A 21,458-nucleotide genomic window follows, 5' to 3' on the forward strand; every position below is an offset into this window, starting at 1 on the left:
GCAATGGAGACCAAAGCTCTGATACCACTTGAAGGATCTAGAAGTAGATGTGTATAGAGGGGGGGGATTAGACACTTAGTGCTAAAGTTGCAATTTTTAATCTTTTTCGGTTTAAGTGGAGTTTAGGCACAATTTCAATACACACAATACATATCAATCAAGCATGCAAAGAGTATATGAGAAGCGGAATGTAAAGCATGCAACTTGCAAGAATGTAAAGGGAAGGGTTTGGAAAGATCAAACGCAATTGGAGACACGGATGTTTTTCCCGTGGTTCGGATAGGTGGTGCTATCCTACATCCACGTTGATGGAGACTTCAACCCACGAAGGGTAACGGTTGCGCGAGTCCACACAGGGCTCCACCCAAGGGCAACGGTTGCGCGAGTCCACGAAGGGCTCCACCCACGAAGGGTCCACGAAGAAGCAACCACCCACAAAGGTTCCACGAAGAAGCAACCTTGTCTATCCCACCATGGCCATCGCCCACGAAGGACTTGCCTCACTAGCGGTAGATCTTCACGAAGTAGGCGATCTCCTTGCCCTTACAAACTCCTTGGTTCAATTCCACAATCTTGTCGGAGGCTCCCAAGTGACACCTAGCCAATCTAGGAGACACCACTCTCCAAGAAGTAACAAATGGTGTGTAGGTAATGAACTCCTTACTCTTGTGCTTCAAATGATAGTCTCCCCAACACTCAACTCTCTCTCATAGGATTTGGATTTGGTGGAAAGAAGATTTGAGTAGAAAGCAACTTGGGAAGGCTAGAGATCAAGATTCATATGGTAGGAATGGAATGTCTTGGTCTCAACACATGAGTAGGTGGTTCTCTCTCAGAACATATGAGTTGGAATGATGTGTGTGTTCTGATGGCTCTCTCACTGAATGAGAAAGAGGTGGAGGGGTATATATAGCCTCCACACAAAATCCAACCGTTACACAGTTTTCCAATCTCGGTGGGACCGAATCAATAAACTCGGTCTGACCGAAATAGTAAACCTAGTGACCGTTAGGAATTTCGGTGGGACTGACATGCAACTCGGTAGGACCGATTCGGTTAGGGTTTGGGCATAACGTGATCTCGGTGAGACCGATTACACAAACTCGGTGAGACCGAATTTGGTAATTAGCTAACCAGAGAGTTGGTCAGGCAAACTCGGTGGGACCGATTTGCTCTTTCGGTGAGACCGAGTGGAACTCGGTGAGACCGAAAAGTTACAAAGGGGAAACACTGAGTTTACATTGCAATCTCGGTGGGACCGATTCGCTCTTTCGGTGGGACCAAAAAGTTACGAAAGGGAAACAGAGAGTTTGCAACCCCATCTCGGTGGGACCGAGATCCTTATCGGTAGAACCGAATTGCTAGGGTTTGGCAGTGGCTAATGACAAGTGAAACTCGGTGGCGCCGGATAGGAAGAATCGGTAGGACCGAGTTTGGCTTAGGGTTTAGTTCATATGTGGATATGGGAAAGTAGTTGAGGATTTTGGAGCATATCATTAAGCACATGAAGCAAGAGGCTCATTAAGCAACACCTCATCCCTCCTTGATAGTATTGGCTTTTCCTATGGACTCAATGTGATCTTGGATCACTAAAATGTAAAAGTGAAGGGTCTTGAGCTTGAAGCTTTAGCCAATCTCTTGTCCTTAGCATCTTGAAGGAGTTCCCACAACCTTTAGTCCATGCCACTATTGTTGAACTTATCTGAACCATGCTAGATAGAAGTGTTAGTCCAACAAGAGATATGTTGTCATCAATTATCAAAACCACCTAGGGAGCACTTGTGCTTTCAGAAGCGACACTGCCTCTAATTATGCACAAGTGGTACAACCTCTTAAGGGACTGATACTACCTCTAATTAGATAGCAACACAACCAGAACAACAATAACTTGTTCAAACAAACTTCAATTTTTACAAACTCAAGCCTAATAGAAAGCTAACAATAAGAGCTGTCAAAACACTACTAGGAATCTTCAGAATAAGCAAGAGTAAAATGCCAACAATGTAGAAGTTTGAAACCTACATAAGAGAAGAACCAGGAAAAACTCCAACATTAAAAACATAAATAGAAGATGCATATGAAATCCGTTTTTGATGAACTTGATCTTGTCATGAACATAACCACAAGCCCCAAAACTCACCTAGAGAAAAGACCAACAAGAACCAAGAAAGGTGATGCCAAAGATACAAAGGTTTGAGATCTCTATGAACGATACGATCAAGCTACTCACTTGAGAGCCCCTCTTGATAGTACGTCAATCAATCCTATGAGACCGGTAAAATATAAAACCTATCAAGGTCAAACCTTTGCCTTGCACATAATCCACTTGAGCTAGATGATGGCGATCATGCCAACTTCAAGTTCGAACACCTTTCTTAATAGCTCATGCTTGGTGAAGACTCACAATTTGCTCCCCCATACTCCACTATGGAAGAGTTAGTCTTACGCACATCTTCACAAGACCATTATCACCAAATGGTCGGCAAGCTTCAAGCATATGATCTCTTCACGATGCTCCTCTTTAACTTGCGCACCACACCTTGATGATTATCACCCTTGAAGCCATCCCCTCTTGGGCTATATGAAATCTTCCTTTTGATGCAAGCCCATGGAAAGATACCTAACCCTGCATATAAACACCGAACACGTAGATATTGGGTTAGTTCACAAAGCATAATGGACAATGATTATCATACCATGAGATCACATTTCCCACCCCTTACATATTTTATGCTTTGTGTGTTGATCAAGATGAATCCACTCTTAGCACTTTGTCTTGATCAACCTTGTATCTTTCCTACTTTCTTGATTAAGACGATGTCTTGAAGGTAACATGAATGTTCACACAATCTTCTTCAACAATACATGCTTGCAATAGGCTCGACTGTCACATGACCTATCTTTGTATAACTCCATGAATAACACCTTGGTCAACAAATAATCTTCTTCCTTCAACCTTGAAACCAACATATGGTCTTCAAGCATTGCCTATGGATAGACTTTCAAGTATAACTCAAAGCAACCATTAGTCCATCGGAATTGTCATTAATTACCAAAATCAATCACGAGGGCACCACACTCTTTTAGTTCCAGCCCAAAACGCTACTCTCAACATAGAATGGGATGTCGAACATGGCAATGATGCCCTTTAAGATCCAGTTTGGATAACGAAGGTATTCATGCTCTCTCCCCAAGAGTGACCCTAAGTTTATCGAACTAGCGAGAGGATGGCTACTATGATAGAGGCTCTACCAAGTCTTTGCCAAATAATTAAATCATGTTTTTATAGTCAGGCCTTAACAACCTTAGGGTTTAAACACATATAACTAAAATGGCCATGGGCTGAGGACTTGATTCTTACAACCACTATTTGCGCTCGGGATCATAATGATATTAGTTAGTGCTCTGCAAGACACCCGTTAAGATGTGCTTGCAAGGATACAAAGTCAGGGATGGTTCAAATTATGTCTTAACCGATTCGCGATGTGCATCAAGAGTTAGTTGTCAAACCACAAAACCTTACTGCCACGTGAGGTTACCTTTATAATTAAGAATAAATCAAAAGCATTGGGCGTTTAATGGCTACACCTCATTTATCCCCAAGGATTGCCTTTTCACTTTTGTACTAAACATTTATGTCACTAGTGTTCGGAATAGCATTTCACGTCCTCCCTGTTCCTAACCTCCTCCAATATCAAACTCCGTGATCCTAGAATAGTGACTTTTGCATCCTTCTGGCATACCAAACTGTTGTTTGCATGTCTTTGGGTTAAAGCCACTCCACATGGCTTCTTATCTTCTTATCTATGGGCTGAGACCAGCCAGAAAGCTAGTGACATAGGAGTCACTTAGTATTGCATGATTCTTCTATTTCATTACATTCATGAGCCTTTCAAATTATTCTAAATAAAGGACAACAGTAGAAGTGTTTTGTGTTGCATGAAAAGAGCTAACAATGTCACAAACAGAATCTAGGGCAAATGTTTCAGATAAACAAGAGCAAAATCTATGCTAACGGGCATTGCTAGGATCATACCCAGTTTCTCTCCACCATTAGACAACATGTCCTCTTAAATAAGAAACAACTAACTTAGTTTTGTGCTCAATTGGAGTTCTAGCAGCAACAAAATACAACTTCAGATTCCGGATCCATGAGTTAGGGTCATCTCCTTCAAATTTAGATATGTTTACTTTAGTTGGCTTAATTGACAACCCTTCCGCTGTCAACAAAAGTAGGAGGTTCATATGTTCTAGCATTTCCCTCCTACCAATCTTATTCCTCAAGTTAATCTAGAGGTATCTATGTTTGATTTGGTAATGGCGCCCTCCTGCATGAGTATGATCCACTTTGGAATTGCCAAAATTTGTGTGCCTGGATGGGAATTTTGAAGTGCCATCTAAATGGAGCTCCTTTCTTGAAATATCCCTCAATGTCGTTGTTCTTGCTGCAGTAGGAACTTGCTTTTCTGCCGTGCCACTGAAGGTGGAGTTGAAGGTTCCAGCTGCTTCGGTCTTCCTACAAGTATGACTAGTGATTTGTTGTTGTTATGTTTTGGTTGCACACTACCTTGAGCAGAAATTTCATTAGTTTGTTCCTCTTGGTCTGGATCCAAAAGCAAACGTCTAAAATTATCTTGGATTTTCTGAAAGTTCTTCTACAAAGTTGCAAAACATTTCTTAAGCATTGTTTGGAACTCCTTGAACTACTTTTGATCTTCATCATGCTCTTGTTGTAGGATCTTGACATCCAGCTCCAGCAAATCTAGCTAGAGGTCTGCCTTGTTGCCTGATTTGTCGAGGTGCGGCATGACTAAAACCACATGGTTGGGAAGGGAGGGTTTCCAAGTACCTTTGTACACCGGAGCTGCACTGCCGCCTACTCCCGCTGTCGGTGATGCGTGGTCAAATCTTAGTGGCTGGAGTTTTACCACCGAAGAATTACTATTCGGCAACTAGGCTGGGGCCTTAACTACACCCGAACAACGGCACTCGGGTCGCCTCCCTGATGCTCGCAGCCGCCACCGAAGACCATGTCACAATGGATTTTATGATTTCCCGGCCTCTATGATACCTAGAACTCACTCTGTCGCTGAGAATGGACTGGCTCTCGATACCAATTGTCAAGCCCTGGGCTACAAAGTAATGAATTTAATACTCGATCATTCAATTTCAGTGAGAAATGAGAGCTAAAACTAGGTTCTATTGGTTGGGAAAAGGGGATGTAGTTTAGCACGTAATCCACGACTTGGTTTTACAGCCGAATACAGGTCAACATGGTCCAAAATGAGGAGAGGTTGGCCTTATAGACATTACAACACAAGGAAAGAGAAGAAAAGCTAACCAAAGCACATGGTGTGTTCAAAAGTAAACAATGACCTGTGAGTAGCTAACAACCGTCAGATCACAAATCAAGGGATGAGAGCAGTCACTGTTGGCAAACCGGTATCTTTCAAGGTGAGCCATTGAATGACAATTTAACGACTCTTGTGGCTTTTGGCACACGGGAACAGGGGAAAGAACACTAGTTCTTCAGATATTTGGACAAGGGTCTGCCATACACTGCACGTACCCGGTGCATGCATGCATACATTTCTTTGGAGTTTGGACTCGTGTACCGGCCCATTCGTGACAAACATACCAGGTCGTGTGCTCTGCATTCGTTGCACCGGGTAGTGCGGTCGTACCCTCGAGTACGTGCTCAGCTCGACTCTCTCGGTCCACCTCCACCGCACCTTGTCGAGCGTTGATGCCCTTCATCTGGAGCGTGCACAACAAACAACCCGAGAGAACACCAAGCTCAAGTTTCGACAAGTTGCGGTTGCACATTTTTTTTCCGAAACGAGGGCAAAATATTTGCCTCGTCCATTAAATAAGAGGAGAAAAGAGTTTGTTGTGTGATGCCAATTAGTCTCATACAACAATACACCCTAGTTTGTTAGTACCTGTTGTAACCCATAGGTTGGCCTCGAGCATGACATTTTGGAGAATAATAGGCGGCGACTCACTCTTGTGGCGAAACACTCGGGCGTTTCTCTCATTCCAAAGAGTCCCAGAGACAAGCATGGTGAGGGAGGCCATCGCTCGTCTATCGGCGTTTTGCATGTCGGTTCTTCTGTCCCACCAACGCATAAGGGAGTCCTCAATGTGTCATTGTGCGCAAGACGAAACTCGTCAATGACCGATTGCCAGAGCATCATTGAGAAGCGGCACTTGACGAAAAGGTGGATGCCCGTTTGTTGCTCCCTTTTGAAAAGAGGGCAATGCCCACAATTTTCCCAACCACGTCGCTCCAATCAGTCTGCAGTCTAAATCCGATCTTGCGAGGCCAGCCAAGTGAGGAATTTTACCTTTGGGGGAGCCCAAGCTTTCCAGACCATGTAGTGAATGGGCGACTGTGGCAGACCAAGGAATTGCGCTTATATGCGGTGGCTGTCGAGTATATCCCATCTACAACATGTCTCTAAACAATGTCGTCCTCAACCTGGTCGTTAAGATGGAAGTCATGCAGAAGTGTCCAAAGCGAGAAAAGCTCCCGGAAGTGGGCGGCGGAGACAACAGTGTCATGCTTGATGTGGGTCATCAAGCGTTCCCGCGCAAGGCTTCCCGTAGCTTCCAACTCTTTCTTTTCTAGGCTTAAAAAATAAGCGGGGCAACATCCATGGGTTGTCGACCAAGCAGCCACGGGGAGTCCCAAAAGGTGTTTTAGCACCATTCCCGACGATGATTGTGGTTGGGGCATAGAAGAAATCCATGTCTTCCTTCGTGCAAGGGTTTCCCAACCCAACCCATAATTTGTAGGATCCTTCCATTCTTACCATATCCACCTTAGCCGTAAAGCGTGAGCAAACTTGTCGGTGTTGAGGACCCCAAGGCCTCCATAACTCGTAGGCTTGTAGACCACATTCCAATTGACCTTACATTTTGCATCGGTCATCTTGTCTGAACCGTACCAAAGGAAGGCCCTCTCAACCTTGTTGAGATTATAAAGTGTGCCCTGCGGCACAATGAGAGGCGTGATGGAGAAGACCGCTTAAGAGGTGATGACAGATCTGACAAGGGCAGTGAGTCTAATGGTTGTGATGGTTTGTCCCTCCCAAGTGACCAATTTCCTGGCCGCCTTGTCTTCAAGATATTGGAAGTCGACTTTCCGAAGCTCCTTACTGAGAGCGGGAGGCCCAAATATTTTATTGGAAACATGGCGCGAGTCCCCGGAATGCTACTCAATATATGCCCCAGCGGAAGATGATTGCAACGAATGGGCACCACCGAGCTCTTGTGGAAGTTGGTGCATATGCCTGTCACCTCGCTGAAGCCCCTTAGCATGACTGAGAGGTTGTCAATGTCCCTCTTAATTGGGGCCATGAAGATGTCCGCACCGTCCGCATAGATGGAGGTTCTCATCGTGGCGCCGCGTCCGCGTATCTTGTGTAAAATGCCCTTACGAGTTGCGATGTCAAGGATTTGTTGAAGGGGGGCGATTGCAAGGACGAACAACATCGATGATATGGGGTCCCCTTGACGAAACCCGCGGCGATGCTTGATCGGGTGGCCCAGAAGCCCATTGAGGAGGATGTGTGAAGAGGATGATGAAAGCAGAGCGACGATCCAACTCCGGAATGTGCAAGGGAGCTCCTTGCGTTGTAATAAGTCAAGGACGTATTCCCACTTGATCGAGTTGAATGCTTTTCTAGTGTCGAGCTTGAAGAGAAGGGTGGAAATATTGCGTTTGTGCAACCGGCGCGCGAAATTGCCAACATATATGACGTTGTCATGGATCCTCCCCTTCATTACGAAAACACTTTGGGCGTTGGAGACGAGTGCGTCCATATGGGGGGCAAGCTTCAAGGAACAAATCGATTGCACATCTTGCATTTCAAAGAAGATTGCTGATTGCCCAAACAGCGGCCTACGCGCACATGAAGAACAAGAACTGGCTGCAAATTACTAGTCTACCACGTCAAGAATGAGAAATGCTGCTCACATAAGACGTTGCAACCTTCAAGGCTTCAGCTAAATAACTTCAAATGCCTCCAACTTCATACATAGGGAACAAGACAACAACAAAATGCTACAGTAGTACTAAAAAAGATAGTCTTTTACCCAAGGACGAACATCTCCAGACAGGCCCTTTCCAAACTTGTAGTAAAACTTAGCAGAGTAGTAGTAATAATAACTGAACAAAACGGCGCATCTTCAGACTCCAAAACTATCCATCTTCGGTCCTTGGGCAGGCACATCCACACGCGCGCGACGAAGCTAAGCCGAGGGGCACTGACGAAAACGACGAGAGCAAGTTGATCAGCGCCCAAATCAAGCCGAAACATGAGAAAGAAGAGAACAGACTGAGCGCGCAAAGACTCACAAGCACCAGGATCATGTACAGCCTGAGCGCGACCTCCACGAAGCATGCGACGGCGCCCACCGCGTAGTAGCGCCGATCCGCCAGCGTCGGCGACTGAGCGGCCTCCCTCGCCAGAAGACGGCCCAGGTTCATCTCGGAGAGCACGCAGATCATCAGACAGTAGTCGCTGCGGAAGAAGCAGGCGCGGAGGCAGGCGCAGGCACAGTCGTCCGGCGTCATGGAGACAGTCGACACCGTGAGCAGCAGCACCATGGCCATCACGGGCACCGCTATCTTGAGGATCACGGTCTGCAGATCGCGGGCTTCAAAGTTGACATAAGAAACAAGAAGATGAGCAAATCTTGGTGACATGACAGGGAAATAGCAGAGCGAGATCATCAAGAAGCAAGAAACAAGAAGATGATCAAATCTTTGTGACATGGCAGGGAAATAGCAGAGCGAGATCATCAGGAAACAAGAAACAAGAAGATGATCAAATCTTTGTGACATGACAGGGAAATAGCAGCGCGAGATCATCAAGGACAAGAAAAGACCAAGTAACCCCCAATTGAACCATTGCCATGGAAAATCAGCGGGAATGCGACGAGATTGCTCTCCTACGAACGCGGAAGATCACCAAAAAGGAGACAAGATTGCTCTGCTACGAGGAAGACGGAGAAAAAGAAACCAAGAAAGAAGGAACATTCATCCGGAGATCTTGAGCACAAATTTCCACCAGAACAAACTAGCAACAGGAAAAAACAAGGACGATTAATCAAGAGAGATGGATCATAGATGCCAGAACATACCATCCATCTCTCTAGCACCACTCTTTTCCCTGACCACGGAGAATTTCGGAGATATTGGCGGGGCTCTGGATGAAACAGCGATGGAGCTCTCTGAAACGAAATTGCCGTGTGGTTGGCGCCTACGTCATATGCAGCATACGGGCGACGCGATCGTGCGTTGCTTGGTCTCCACTTTGGTCGGGTGGCTCATTTTCAGTCTGGAGGCAGCAGCAGACGCAGCAGTCTGGTGGCGGAAGAAGTGTTCAAAGCAGCCTATGGGTGGCGCCTGAAGACTGGGAGAATCCAGGGGTGATCACAGGAAGACCTCGTTACTTCTAGCTTGCTTTCTTTTGCTTTTCAGACAGTTTATGGTCTTGTATGAATCTATGATAAGACTGTAGTTCTGATGTATGCCTTTGTTCCTAATAACAAAGTTGTAAGTGTTCTGGGGACTGGATTTCTCTCTGAATTCAGGCCTCGGACCACTTCCGTAGGTTCTTTTGCCTTGAGGGTTTCTGGAGGGGAAGGGATGGCTTTTCCTCCTTCCTTAGTTTGGCAATTGAAATTTCGTAGGGGAGTGGAGTGTTATGCTTTGTCTTTTAGTTTCTCTTTCTGCTCTGTAGTAAGACATGGTGATTTCTTTTAATGGAAATCGGAGAGAATGCTCTTTTTTGTCAAAAAAAAAGGAGACGCAGCTTTTTCAGGTTTCAGTTTCTTCACTTCAGAGCTCAATTGCCACCATTTTCTTTTCTCGTTTTTTTCGGAACAGTAAAATCGAGTGCTTGTTTCCAAATCACACATGACGACCCGCACTTGCTCACAAACGCCATCGGTTCACTTTAACGTCCACGAAAGTCGTGGAGATTCTCCGTCTCCGTGGCAGGGAGGACAGGATCAACCCAGCTTTTCCAGTTTCCAGTTTACCTTTCTGAACCATCTTCTTTTTCTCCTTTCTTTTCTGAATGGAGCAAGTCCAAATGGTTTACTTTTACTTGCATTCTTTCTTTTCTTTTTTGCTGTTTTGTTAGAGAAGCAGAATTGGTCTGGTATGGTAACTCCAGAGCAAAAGCGTTGGGATTGCACGGAAAGAGAAAATCAAGTGCGGCGGAAGAGAAGATTCATTTTAACGATAGAACCAGAGAGTACAGGCTACAGTCCAACGGAACTGATATGATGTGGTTAAAGAAAAGATCACCTGCAGCTGCGCGACTGCGGCTAGGGGTTGTGCTGTTACGATTGCGCATAGACAGAGGTGATTGCACAACGAAAACGACCTACGCGCAGAGAGCAGTTAACCATGAAATTTTGGTTGCAAATTACTGCATAGTACTACATTCCAAGTTTCCAACCTTGAAGGCTTCAGCTAAACAAGTTCAAATCCCTTCTAACTTCATACTGCATCCCAATGCAACAAGACAACAACAGAATAATGGTAAGACGAGACTAGACACCACATCACAGGCCCTTCCAAACTTCTAACTTAGCAGAAGAGGAACTAAACAGAACGGCGCATCTCCAGACTTCAAAATGATCAACCTTCGACCCTTCGGCAGCTACATCCACCAGCGCGCGGCGTACCTAAACAGTGAATACCATCCTCCACCCCCGCCGGGCACTGACAGGAACGGCGAGTGCAAGTTAATCAGCACTAGAAACTTGAGAAAGAAGAGAACAGACGGACACAGCGCAGAGACTCGCCAGCACCAGGATCATGTACAGCTTGAGCGCGAGCTCCACGAAGCACGCCACGGCGCTCACCGCGTAGCACCGCCGGGCCGCCGGCGTCCGCGCCAGAGCGGCCTCCCTCGCCAGAAGACGGCCCAGGTTGATCTGGGAGACCACGCAGACCATCATGAGGAAGGCGCGGAGCCGGGCACGGCCGTCGGTCGCCGTGGAGACAGCCGCCGCCGTGAGCAGCAGCACCACGGCCAGCGCGGTCACAGCGATCTTGACCATCTGGATAGCAGAGCACGCAGAGTCAGACAGAGAGGCCGAACGAACGCAAGAACACGTCGGGACTCGGGAGAAATAAATGCATGCGGAGGAACTCGTGATCGATGGTGAATGTGCATGTAGGAGTTTTTTCTTTTCTTTTACCTTGTTCTTCCTCGCTCCTGCAGCTCCTCCGGCACTCAGCAGACCGCGGCCTTCAAAGTTCAGACAAGAAACAAGAATATCAGATCTTGGTAACCAGAGGAAGTGGCAGAGCAAGATCATAAGGTGACAGTTGCCAGCAGTGAGTGACAACAAATAACGCCAGGAAAACTCCAAATAATCTTTTGAAACGCTATCCACGGCCAAATTATCGTCAAGAAAGACAATGTGCTCCGGCAAGAGGAAGGCGGAGAAAAGGAAAATGCAAGAACATTCATCGGGAAATCAAAAATCTTAGGCGCAAATTTTCACCAAAATAACATGCACAACAAACTATCAACAGGAAAGCCTGTCACTGACTAATTAAGAGGATGCATACCAGGCATCGCGCTAGCACCGCTCTTCTCCCTAACCACGGAGAGTTTTGGAGACACTGATGTAGCTATATGGAAGAACTGCCATGGATTTGGCGTCTAGTTATATGCAGCGTAGAGGTTGTGGCTTGGTCTCCACATCGGTCAAGGTTGGCAATATTTTCAGTCGGGGGGCAGCAGCAGACAGTGCTTTCTCAGATTTCAGTTTCATCGTTTCAGAGATCGTACTTGCAGGTGCTACCTTTTTTCTTTTCTTATCTCTACTTTTTTTTACGGGGCGGTAAAATTGACGGCTGATTTTGCTCTTCTAAGACGCGGATGACGATCGCTTCACTAGGATAGATGAATGGTGGTACAGCAGGATACCATCGGCTCGCTTTAACGTACCACGAAACGACACACTGATTTTGAATTAGTTTGAAAAATTGAACATACTTAGGAACAAAAGAGAGTATGTATGGTTGCCCTTGGCGCGAAACCTCCAGGGTAACGCAAAGGCGTCAGTATCGGGGTATAAAATGCCTCACCAGACGGAGAAAAATTACTGATTCTTACGGAGGTCCTACAGAGCCCTTTTAGGCCACGTATAATGCAATGCAATGTGAAAAATAAAACCTAATTTTCTTAATCATTGGTCCTTTTTTGTAGAGGGTTGTGCTATACAAACAAGCACCAAAGTTAAAAAATATATGTTTATTTTACTGAGCACCTCGAGATATTTGCCATGTTGGCACGTGAGGTAGCACCCCGAGAGAGTTCAGAAGGTTTGTAGCAATATTGGCTCGCGCATTATTTCCACGAAGATTCCTAAAAAGTCTCGGTCTCGTCAAGCCAACCGGTGCACGATCTCACTGAAATCTCTAATACCCCTTTTTTTAGCAAAGGCGCTTTTTAGTAACGTAAAAAAAAAAAGAAATCTCTAATACCCCTTTTTTTAGCAAAGGCGCTTTTTAGTAACGCATAACATATCATCGACGGATGCAATCATAATGAGTACACACCCAGCTTCTGCATAACAAGGATGCACACAACCAACGCAAAGACACGCGCGCGCGCACACACACACATAGAGAGAGGTCCCGCTGACAAATAAAATAGTCATAGAAGACCGAAGCTATGCCTGAGTCTGGTTATTCTCCGGATTCTTCTTCTTCTTCGGAGTCAGAAAGTTCTTCTTTGGCATCCATTTCCTTCCCAATGTAAGCCTTGTCCTTGTGAGAGCTCATTCTTCGGTTGCAAGTAAACTTTGAAGGAGTTCTCAAAGAACATCTTGAGGTGGACTTGGAGGAGGAGTTGTCCTTCTTCTTGAAGACCTTCCTGGTCTTTTTTTCATCGTCTAAGTCATACTTCGTGCTCTAGCCCTTGCCATGCTTGCTACTACACGGGTCAAATCTTCCACTGGCTCGTATCTCAGCTTCCTAGAGAGGACAGTCAAAAATGAAGTGTCCTGACTTCTTGCATTTAAAACGAGTGTAGTCACCCGTAGGTTTTGACGAGGACTTGGAATTTCCCGAGTTGCTTGAGCCTTTCTTCTGGATCTGATTTTCTTTCAGAAGCGCTGGAAGAGTTTTGTTATCAGCACGAGATCGTTGCTGACACATTCACGGTCGTCAGATTCTTCATCGACATTATCTTTGGAGGAAGATTCAACCGCAGCTTTGAGTGCGCGACTTTTTCGGCAACTTGAACCATAAATATCCCTCTTTTCTTCTTAATCTCCATGATATCGGAAGAGTCGAGTAACTTGAAAGCTCTCTCCTTTATCATCAGGACATCGTATATAAAAGGAACCGTCTAATGATCTAAGCAACATCTTCACAACTTCATGATCAGTGATGCTCTTGGCTCCAAAGTCTTGGAGTTCATTTAAATGTCACTCAATCGATCGAAAGTGACATCTTTCATTCATGAGCCTTTTGAAGCGATTGAATTTTGCACGAAGTGTATTGATGCGAGTTTCCTTCTGAGTGGACACACCCTCATTGATCTTGTTGAGGATGTACCAGATTTCTTTCGCAATTTCCAATTCACTGTATCGAAGGAATTGAGCCCGAGATAGATGGCCACAGATTTCATCCTTTTCTTGGGCATCCATTTGAATGAGTCTTTTCTCTCTCCCAAGAACTAAGATATCCTGGGGTCCCGATCATGTAGCCGTGTTGAACAACATGTCACATGTCATCATTGATAGCTCTCAGATGAATCATCATCTTCTCCTTCCAGAAGGGATAGTCCATCCCATCGAAGATGGGAATCTTCAAGTTCGACTTGTAGTTCATTGAAGACATACTTAAACTCCAAGGTTGTTAGACCTTAATAAGCATAGACAATGAGTACATTTCTCCGATACCAATTGTAAGAACGGATCTATGTCTACCAGAGGGGGGTTAATCGAAGATTTAAAATTTCTTTCGAGGAACTCAAAATCCCTCAGACCACAACAGTGGAATAAACAAAACAGATACAAGTCTATGAAGAAAAACTACCGAAGGAAATCAGAAGCGGGTACCGAACATAAATCACATGGTCGAAACATAACCGACAACCTAAGATAAAGCAGGGTTAAGAGGTGACTAGTGGTGCTCGATGGCGACAAGGTATTTGTTCGGCCAGTTCACTCTAGCAAAAAAACTATGTCGGGTTGGAGAGACTTGTGATTTAACACAGAAGATAAACTCTCTTCTTCCTATTGTCCTCGACAACTAGTTCGTCAACTAGTGTCGATCACTTGGGGTAGATGCTTGAATTGGGCCCATTCTCACATCTGCCTCGAAGAAGTGTTCTCTTTGTGGTCAAATCCTTCAAAAGAAAATGAGTAGGGTATCATTTTAGATAGGCGTTGTTATCAGTGGCAAGGTGATTAACAGAGATGAGATTTTTGTTGGCATGAGGTAGGTGAAGGACATTGCGAAGTTTTAAGGTTGCGGGTGTTGATGGAGTTGGGAGGAGTGCATGACCACAATGAGATATGTGCAAACCTGAAATGTCGGCAGTGTGGATGGGATCTTTTCTAGTGTACTTCTCCCACATGGTGAGCCGTTCCAGATCGGAGGTGATGTGGTCCGTCGCGCCTGTGTCTATATACCAGGCTAGATCATCTTGGATAGACGGAGGATAAGCTATGGCGAGGGCTGACATCCTTATTTGTTGGGGCTGGAAGGTGAAGTTGAACTGCTGAAGACGCCTCCCACGGGAGGTGTCTAGGCTTGCAGCGAAGCTGACAGTGAGCACAGCCAACATCGCCTACTCCATGGCCACCGCGGTTATGGCCGCAGTTCCCACCATAGTCACCATGCTCGTGATTTCTCCGATCACCAACACGGTTTTTGCTGTAGCCGCCATGATCACCGGACTTTATACGACCCTTGTCGCGGTAGTTTCACACTTGTCGCGGTTGTTTCCACCCTTGTCGCGGGCAGTGTAGTTCACAGAGGAGTTGTCGGACCCCTGGTGGAGGCAGATCACGTTGAACTCGAGTCGACGCTCGAAGGCGATCACATGGGAGTAGAAACTCTCCCAGCTTATTACGTCAAGCCGAGTGGTGGTAATAGTGATGAGCGGCTCATAGTTGTTGTCGAGCCCGGTCATGACGGTGGTAATGATGTCCTCGTCGCGCTTGGGTCTGCCGGTGAAAGCTTGATGATCGGCGTTGAGCTGGATCTTGGTGAAGTAGTCCACCATGGAGAGGTTGCCCTTGCGGAAAGTTGCCATTTTCAGGTTGATCTGGACAGCACTAGCACGAGAATGAGAAGAATACATCTACTCCAAGTGTGCCGAGATGTCACGAGAAGTTTGGAACATGATCACCTACTGGAGGATGTCCTCGGTGAGGTAGGCCATCAGGTAGCCGAGCACGATTTGATCCTGACAGAACCAGTCAGTGTACAGTGGGTTGGGCTCCCACACCGCCTTTTCATCAACGGGAAGGAGCTGACGGGCCTTGATGGAGCTGTCGATGCAGCCGACGACATTGGCGATGTGTGTGTGGGGGGGGGGGAAGACTTGGGTCTTCCACATAAGGTAGTTGGTGGTGAGCGGGCAGTGATGAGACTGGCTGAGGGCGTGGGAACAAAGGAGCTTTTTTTTAGAAAAGGAAGATTACCCCCGGCCTATGCATTGCATCGGAGCGATGCATGCAACCCCTTTATTATTAAGCAAAGTCACCGGAAAGTCTGTGTACCAGAACAAGCTCACTCCGGGTTGAAGTAAAATGAAAAAAAAGTATAATGTGCCACAATCGGTGAAAATAGAAGGAGATGACTAAACTCATATCCTATTATTGACCGCTGTCCAAACCGGTTGTAGATATCCTGAGTTACCATCTTCCAACAGGGAGACCCAGTAACCAAAGGCTCCCTGGCTTCCACATGAGTGAGTAACGACCACATACGGATCCAAGAAGTGGCTCTGTAAATAACCTGCAAAAAATGTAAACGACTTTGTCTGTTAAAAACCATGTCATTCCTACAATTCCATATAGCCTGTAGTAATGCACATACTCCTATTCGAATATGTATCGCAATATTTGTCTCTACTCCATTTAGCCACGTCCCAGATAACATGTGTATACTATTTGCAGGGGTGATATTAAAGACTATATGAACTGAACGCCATAATAATTTGGCCAGCGGACAATCAAGAAAGAGGTGTTTGATGGTTTCATCGTGATCACAAAAGCTACATCTTTGACTACCCTCCCAATTATGTTTTGCCAAGTTATCCTTAGTCAGAACCATCTCCTTGTGCACAAACCACATGAAGACTTTGATTCTTAACGGGACTTTGATTTTCCAAATATGTATCAATGTCGGAATCGGACCAGAATCAATTAGGTCCAAATACATAGATTTCACTTAGAAAATGCCATTCGTAGTTAATTTCCAGTGAATACTACCAGCCACCTCATAGAGGTTAACATCCATCAACCTTCTAACCAGATGTAGCCATGCTTCCCATCGATGTCCTACCAAAGATCTCCGGAATTGAACATTTAGAGCGCTGGACTGTAACATTGTAGCAATGTAAGCCTCTCTTACGTTGTACAGTGTTATAGAGAGATGGATATTGTGTGGCTAAAGGCGTCTCCATTAACCACGTATCCTCCTAGAATCTCGTTGAATTACCGTTTCTAATGATGAATTTAGTTCTATGAAAGAAAGCTTCTTTCGTTCTCATCAAGCCCTTCCAAGAAGGTGAATCATTGGGTCTACGGTAACCTAGGCCAGGGTCTTAGATTGTAAGTGCTTATTACGTAAAATTTGTACTCACGTGCCTTCGGTCTTCGCAGAAAGTTTGTACAACCATTTATTGAGCAGACATCTATTATTTACCTCTAAATTTTGAATACCAAGACCTACAAATAATGTCCCGTTTAGTAAGCCTGTACTTCCTCTTTATTTCATCACTTTGCCAAAAGAATTGTGATCGATAAAAGTCCATTCTTTTTCGTACCCCTACAAGTACCTCAAAGAAGGACAAGAGGAAGATCGGCATACTCGTGAGCGCCGAGTTTATTAGTATTAGTCGACCTTCGTATGATATAAGCTTGCCCTTTGAGCAGTTTAGTTTCTTTTCAAATGGATCTTCAATAGACTTCCACTCCTCGTTAGATAGCTTGCGATGATGAATTGGTATGCCCAGATAGCTAAACGGTAGGATACCCAATTCACATCCGAACAGTAGCCGGCGAGAAGAAGAACAGGGGAAGAGAGAGGACGCCCATGGCAGCAGCAGAGGAGTTAGTGGCGGAAGGAGATCCCATGATGCTGTTAAACGAAGGGGCCTGATACCATGTGAAAATAGAGAGAAAGACAATAGAATCGGCACAACCAAATACGGTGGCCTCAGGGGTATACAGGTGCGCCAGGGCACAATGGCATAGCCAAATTGCATGTATTTTACAACGAGGAGATCGTAGTTGTTACTCCCTCTGTAAATTAATATAAAAGCGTTTAGATCACTATTTTAGTATTCTAAACGCTCTTATATTAGTTTACAAAGGGAGTACTATCCTAACAACTCTACCTCAACTACTTCAATGTTTAACACAGAGAACTAGCCAACCATGAAGAATTTGCCTCAAAAAAGAGCTAATTACCATGAACAAACAGTTGCAAATTATTCTCGAGTAAGGGACGAGATACACTGGGCACGACAAAAAAAAGAGTGACTCAGTTGGTTGAGAATAACGAAGTTCCCCTAGTCACATGCATTCCAACGTCCAAAGCTTTCACTAAAGAAAATTGAAACCATTTCGAATTTGATGATGTACTAAGTAGGCTCCAGGCGACGGGCAGTTGATGCAATCCAAGATGAAGAAGATAACAAAGTTGGTTCAGTTGCAAAACAAGAACAACCAGTTGCCAATTAACAAAGTTGGTTCAGATGAAGAAGATAACAAAGCAGTTGCCAGTTAACCATCACTTAGTTGTTTCAGAATAAGGAAGTTCACTCAGTCACATGCATTCTAATTTCCAATGTTCAAAGCTTCAGATAAACAAAATTCAAACCCTTTCGAAGTTCATACTACTACTACATAGGCTCCAGGGATACTCGAGGTCGATTCCCGATTAAGCATTAATGCAGCAGATGCAAACAGGCAGTCTAAAACCCAGGTGAGGAGGACAACAGAAAAAGAAGCCAAGTACAACGATACGGCAGGCCCTTCCAAACTTCTAACAGTGATTAAAACGACGCATCTCCAAGCCCCGCAATGATCCATCTTCGATCCTCCGGCAGGCACATCCACACGCGCGCAGCGAACCTAGGCAGCATCGTCGACATCCGGGAGGCTGACGAAAACAAGTAGAGCAAGTTAATCACAGCCCAAACTTCAGAACAAGTGCAGAACAAACAACAGAGACCAACACAACACACCACAGAGACTCACTTGGACAAGGCGAAGTACAGATTGATGGCAAGAAGCGCGAAGCACCTGACGGTGGCCCACGCGTACGAGCGCCGGGAAGCCTCCGTCGGCGCCATAACGGCCATCCACGCCAGGAGACAGCCGGTTGTGGTGCTCACGAACACGCAGAACACCAGGAACATGTCGCGGCGGAAGAAGGCGCGGAGGCAGGCACGGTCGTCCGGCGTCGTGGAGACAGCCGCCGCCGTGAGCAGCAGCAGCATGGCCAGCACCGCCACCGCTATCTTGACGACCTTGGTCTGCAGAAAAGCATGGCGTGCAGAGTCAGATGGGAGATCGAACGAGCGCAGGAACACGAGAGCGATGATGGATACGCATGCAGGAGTTTTCAACCTTGTTCTGGTTCGTTCTCGCGGCTCCTCCGACATCACCCAGCAGATTGCGGCCTTCAAAGTTCAAATAAGAAACAACAAGATCAAATCTTGGTGGCATGACAAAGAAATGGCAGAGAAAGATTATCAAGGCGAAACTTTGCGATTTGCCACCACCCGAACAAAAAGGCCAAGAAAATCAGCGGGAATGCGGCCAGTTGAGCCTTTGCTATGGAAAATCAGCGGGAATGCGGCCAGTTTTACACTGATCCGAACGCAGAAGATCTCCAAAAGGAAACAACGGAGAAACAGAAACAAAGGAAGAACATTCATCCGGAGATCTCAAGCACAAATTTCCAGCACAATAGAAAGCGGAACACACTACCAACAGGAAAAACCAACGACGACTAATCAAGAGGGATGGATCATAGATGCTTGCGTACCATCCATCTCTCTAGCACCACTCTTTTCCCTAACCATGGAGGAGTTTTGGGGATATTGGCGGGGCTCTATGGGAAACAGCGATGGAGCTTTCTGAAACGAAACTGCCATGGGGTTGGGGTCTACTTTATACGCAGCATACAGGTGAGGAGGAGGAGGTACACGGTCGTGGCTTGGCCTCCGCATCGGTCAAGGTGGTACATGGACTGATGGACGGGTGGCTGCATTTTCAGTCTGGGGGGAGCAGCAGACACAGCTTTTTCAGAATTCAGTTTCTTCATTTCAGAGCTCAATTGCCACCTTTCTCTTTTCCCGTTTCTTGCATCGAGAAACTTACCACTCACGCGCAATTCAATTATTACTAGTTTCTTATCGGGGCAGTAAAATCGACTGCTGGCCTGTTTTTACCTGGTTTTGCTTTTCCAAAACGCTCATGACGATCGGATCCGCACTTGGTAGTCCAGATGAACTGACGCCATCGTTTCACTTTAACGTCCACGAAACAAACACACTGATTTGAAATAGTTTGAACAGACCGATAGGGCCGAAAGAGGGTATCGCTGCCCTTGGCGTGAAACCGCCGGTGGAATGGGAAAACCCTATGTTTTTCTTTTTTTTTAGACACGGGAAAAACCCTATGTGACCCCTATGTGACGCGATCCCCCGCGTGCGTGAATTGGGCCGGCCCATTTTATAACAGCGAGGCAGCCGGTTTTGGGAACACGAAGGTTCCCTGAAGGGGGGCCGCTACGCGTCAGCCGACGGATCTTTTGGAAAGATCCGTCGTCTCGCTAGCCGTCAGATCTGGCACGATCTAGCGGACGGATGTTTTTCTCTAGTCCGCAACAGAGATCTTGTTGCAGAAACATTTGCTACAGAATTTATGTTGCGATTTTTTTTGTAACATCTCGAAAAAAATTGCAACAAAGGTTATGTTGCAGATTTTTTTTTGCAACACAAATCATGTTGCGGAAATGCTTGTCGATATTTTTGCAACAAAGGTTATGTTGCAGTTTTTTTTTGCAATAGAGGTTATGTTACAGATTTTTTTTACAACAGAGATCATGTTACGAAAATGTCTGTACACTTTTTGAAGCAAAGGTTATGTTCTAGAAATTATTTATAACATGAATCATGTTGCAGGATCTGTTGTTGCATCTCACCTCGAGGAGGCAGCAGCCATGGACGCTGGCGCTCCTCTAGACGGTGGCGGCATGGAACAACGAGCAACGGCAAAACATGACTTCAGCGGCGGCATGCCTCATAGGCGTCGGTGGTGCAGTCCGGCGGCTTCCACCGCATGCACGGCCGGCACGCAGCACCCCGATGGCCGGCTTCCAGCATCTACGCATCGCCTATTCGCAGGCCGCTGCACCTGCCACCAGCCATAGGGCGTTCACCCTTCACGGACGACGTCAACGCTTAGATGAAGACAGCCAAACTAGATGTAGAAGGTGTTCGCTGTAGAGATACTTAAGAATGAAAAAAATGATGAGCGGTGATGGCCTCATCCCACATGGGACCCATGGCGTTCTTCTCAAGCGGCGGATGGTGCGCTTTTAATCGGCCGGGTGACGAGAATCTTTTCCCTTCCCTGAACCAGTTTTTGTTTCTTTTGCCAGTTTTTCGGTTTCTTTTTTTTTCGTTTTCATTTTCCCCTTCTCTTTTTTTCCGTTTTTCTGTTAACTTTTTCTTTTTTCATTTATTTTTAGAAAATGCTTGCCTTCAGCCGTCGGATTACAAGCGAGCGATCCGCCACCTCCTTTATGTGACGCATGTCTCTTTCTGTTTTTGGCAACATCATGTCTGTTGCAAAATTGCCTTCCGCAACAAAATCCATGTTGCAAAAGAAATTAAGCCGCAAAAAATGTAAATATTCTGCAACATCGTCTGTGTTGTAAAATTTTCTTCCACAACAACACCCATGTTACAAAAATAGTAAAGAAAAAAACTACAATATCACCGATGTTGCAAAAACTTTCTGCAATAGAAGCTTTGTTGCAAAGGATTCTACAACACTATCCTTGTTGCAATGATGAGATAACTCTAGATCTAACGGCTGCCGAGGCGACGGATCTTTTAAAAAGAACCCGCCGACTGACACGTAGCGCGGCCCTTTATTTGTTTTTTCAAATCTAAGATGCTCATTGGATGTCTTTATTCAAAAAAATAGACACCCAA

The 21,458-nt window shown here is 45.7% G+C and overlaps 3 protein-coding genes across 4 annotated transcripts; all 3 read right to left on the reverse strand.

Moving 5' to 3' along the window:
• Positions 1-8,025: 8,025 nt before the first annotated feature.
• Positions 8,026-9,410, reverse strand: LOC125541308 (uncharacterized). 2 transcript variants are annotated; one of them, XM_048704752.2, is made up of 3 exons: positions 9,151-9,410; positions 8,363-8,664; positions 8,026-8,271 (listed from the first exon to the last, which is right to left on the reverse strand). In XM_048704752.2, the coding sequence occupies exons 1-3, from the start codon at positions 9,155-9,157 to the stop codon at positions 8,257-8,259; spliced, it is 324 nt and encodes a 107-aa protein (XP_048560709.1). In that variant the 5' UTR covers positions 9,158-9,410; the 3' UTR covers positions 8,026-8,256. The 2 variants fall into 2 exon arrangements, with proteins under 2 accessions (XP_048560709.1, XP_087395868.1); XM_087539742.1 differs by lacking the exon at positions 9,151-9,410 and having other exon boundaries at positions 8,363-8,713.
• A 921-nt stretch (positions 9,411-10,331) lies between these two features.
• On the reverse strand, positions 10,332-11,755 carry LOC125541307 (uncharacterized). Its single transcript, XM_048704751.2, has 4 exons — positions 11,603-11,755; positions 11,227-11,276; positions 10,828-11,085; positions 10,332-10,744 (listed from the first exon to the last, which is right to left on the reverse strand). Exons 1-4 carry the CDS (start codon positions 11,607-11,609, stop codon positions 10,661-10,663), a joined length of 399 nt encoding a protein of 132 aa, XP_048560708.1. The 5' UTR covers positions 11,610-11,755; the 3' UTR covers positions 10,332-10,660.
• Positions 11,756-18,009: 6,254 nt separating this feature from the next.
• LOC125541305 (uncharacterized) lies at positions 18,010-19,430 on the reverse strand. The gene is made up of 4 exons (XM_048704750.2): positions 19,280-19,430; positions 18,859-18,911; positions 18,487-18,764; positions 18,010-18,388 (listed from the first exon to the last, which is right to left on the reverse strand). The coding sequence occupies exons 1-4, from the start codon at positions 19,386-19,388 to the stop codon at positions 18,361-18,363; spliced, it is 468 nt and encodes a 155-aa protein (XP_048560707.2). The 5' UTR covers positions 19,389-19,430; the 3' UTR covers positions 18,010-18,360.
• Positions 19,431-21,458: the final 2,028 nt, after the last annotated feature.

Source organism: Triticum urartu, chromosome 2A (assembly GCF_056163025.1).
Source record: "Triticum urartu cultivar PI428250 chromosome 2A, HENAU_Tu73, whole genome shotgun sequence".
In the NCBI taxonomy this organism is placed as follows: domain Eukaryota; kingdom Viridiplantae; phylum Streptophyta; class Magnoliopsida; order Poales; family Poaceae; genus Triticum; species Triticum urartu.

Coding starts and splice junctions, on each gene's coding strand:
- LOC125541308 (XM_087539742.1), bottom strand. CDS start 8,713: ATGTCACCAAGATTTGCTCATCTTCTTGTTTCTTATGTCAACTTTGAA.
- LOC125541307 (XM_048704751.2), bottom strand. Junction 11,086..11,226: donor CAGGAGCGAGGAAGAACAAG/GTAAAAGAAAAG, acceptor TCTGCTATCCAG/ATGGTCAAGATCGCTGTGAC. Junction 10,745..10,827: donor TGTACATGATCCTGGTGCTG/GCGAGTCTCTGC, acceptor CGTTCCTGTCAG/TGCCCGGCGGGGGTGGAGGA.
- LOC125541305 (XM_048704750.2), bottom strand. CDS start 19,388: ATGGCAGTTTCGTTTCAGAAAGCTCCATCGCTGTTTCCCATAGAGCCC. Junction 18,765..18,858: donor CGAGAACGAACCAGAACAAG/GTTGAAAACTCC, acceptor GCTTTTCTGCAG/ACCAAGGTCGTCAAGATAGC. Junction 18,389..18,486: donor CTGTACTTCGCCTTGTCCAA/GTGAGTCTCTGT, acceptor TGTTTTCGTCAG/CCTCCCGGATGTCGACGATG.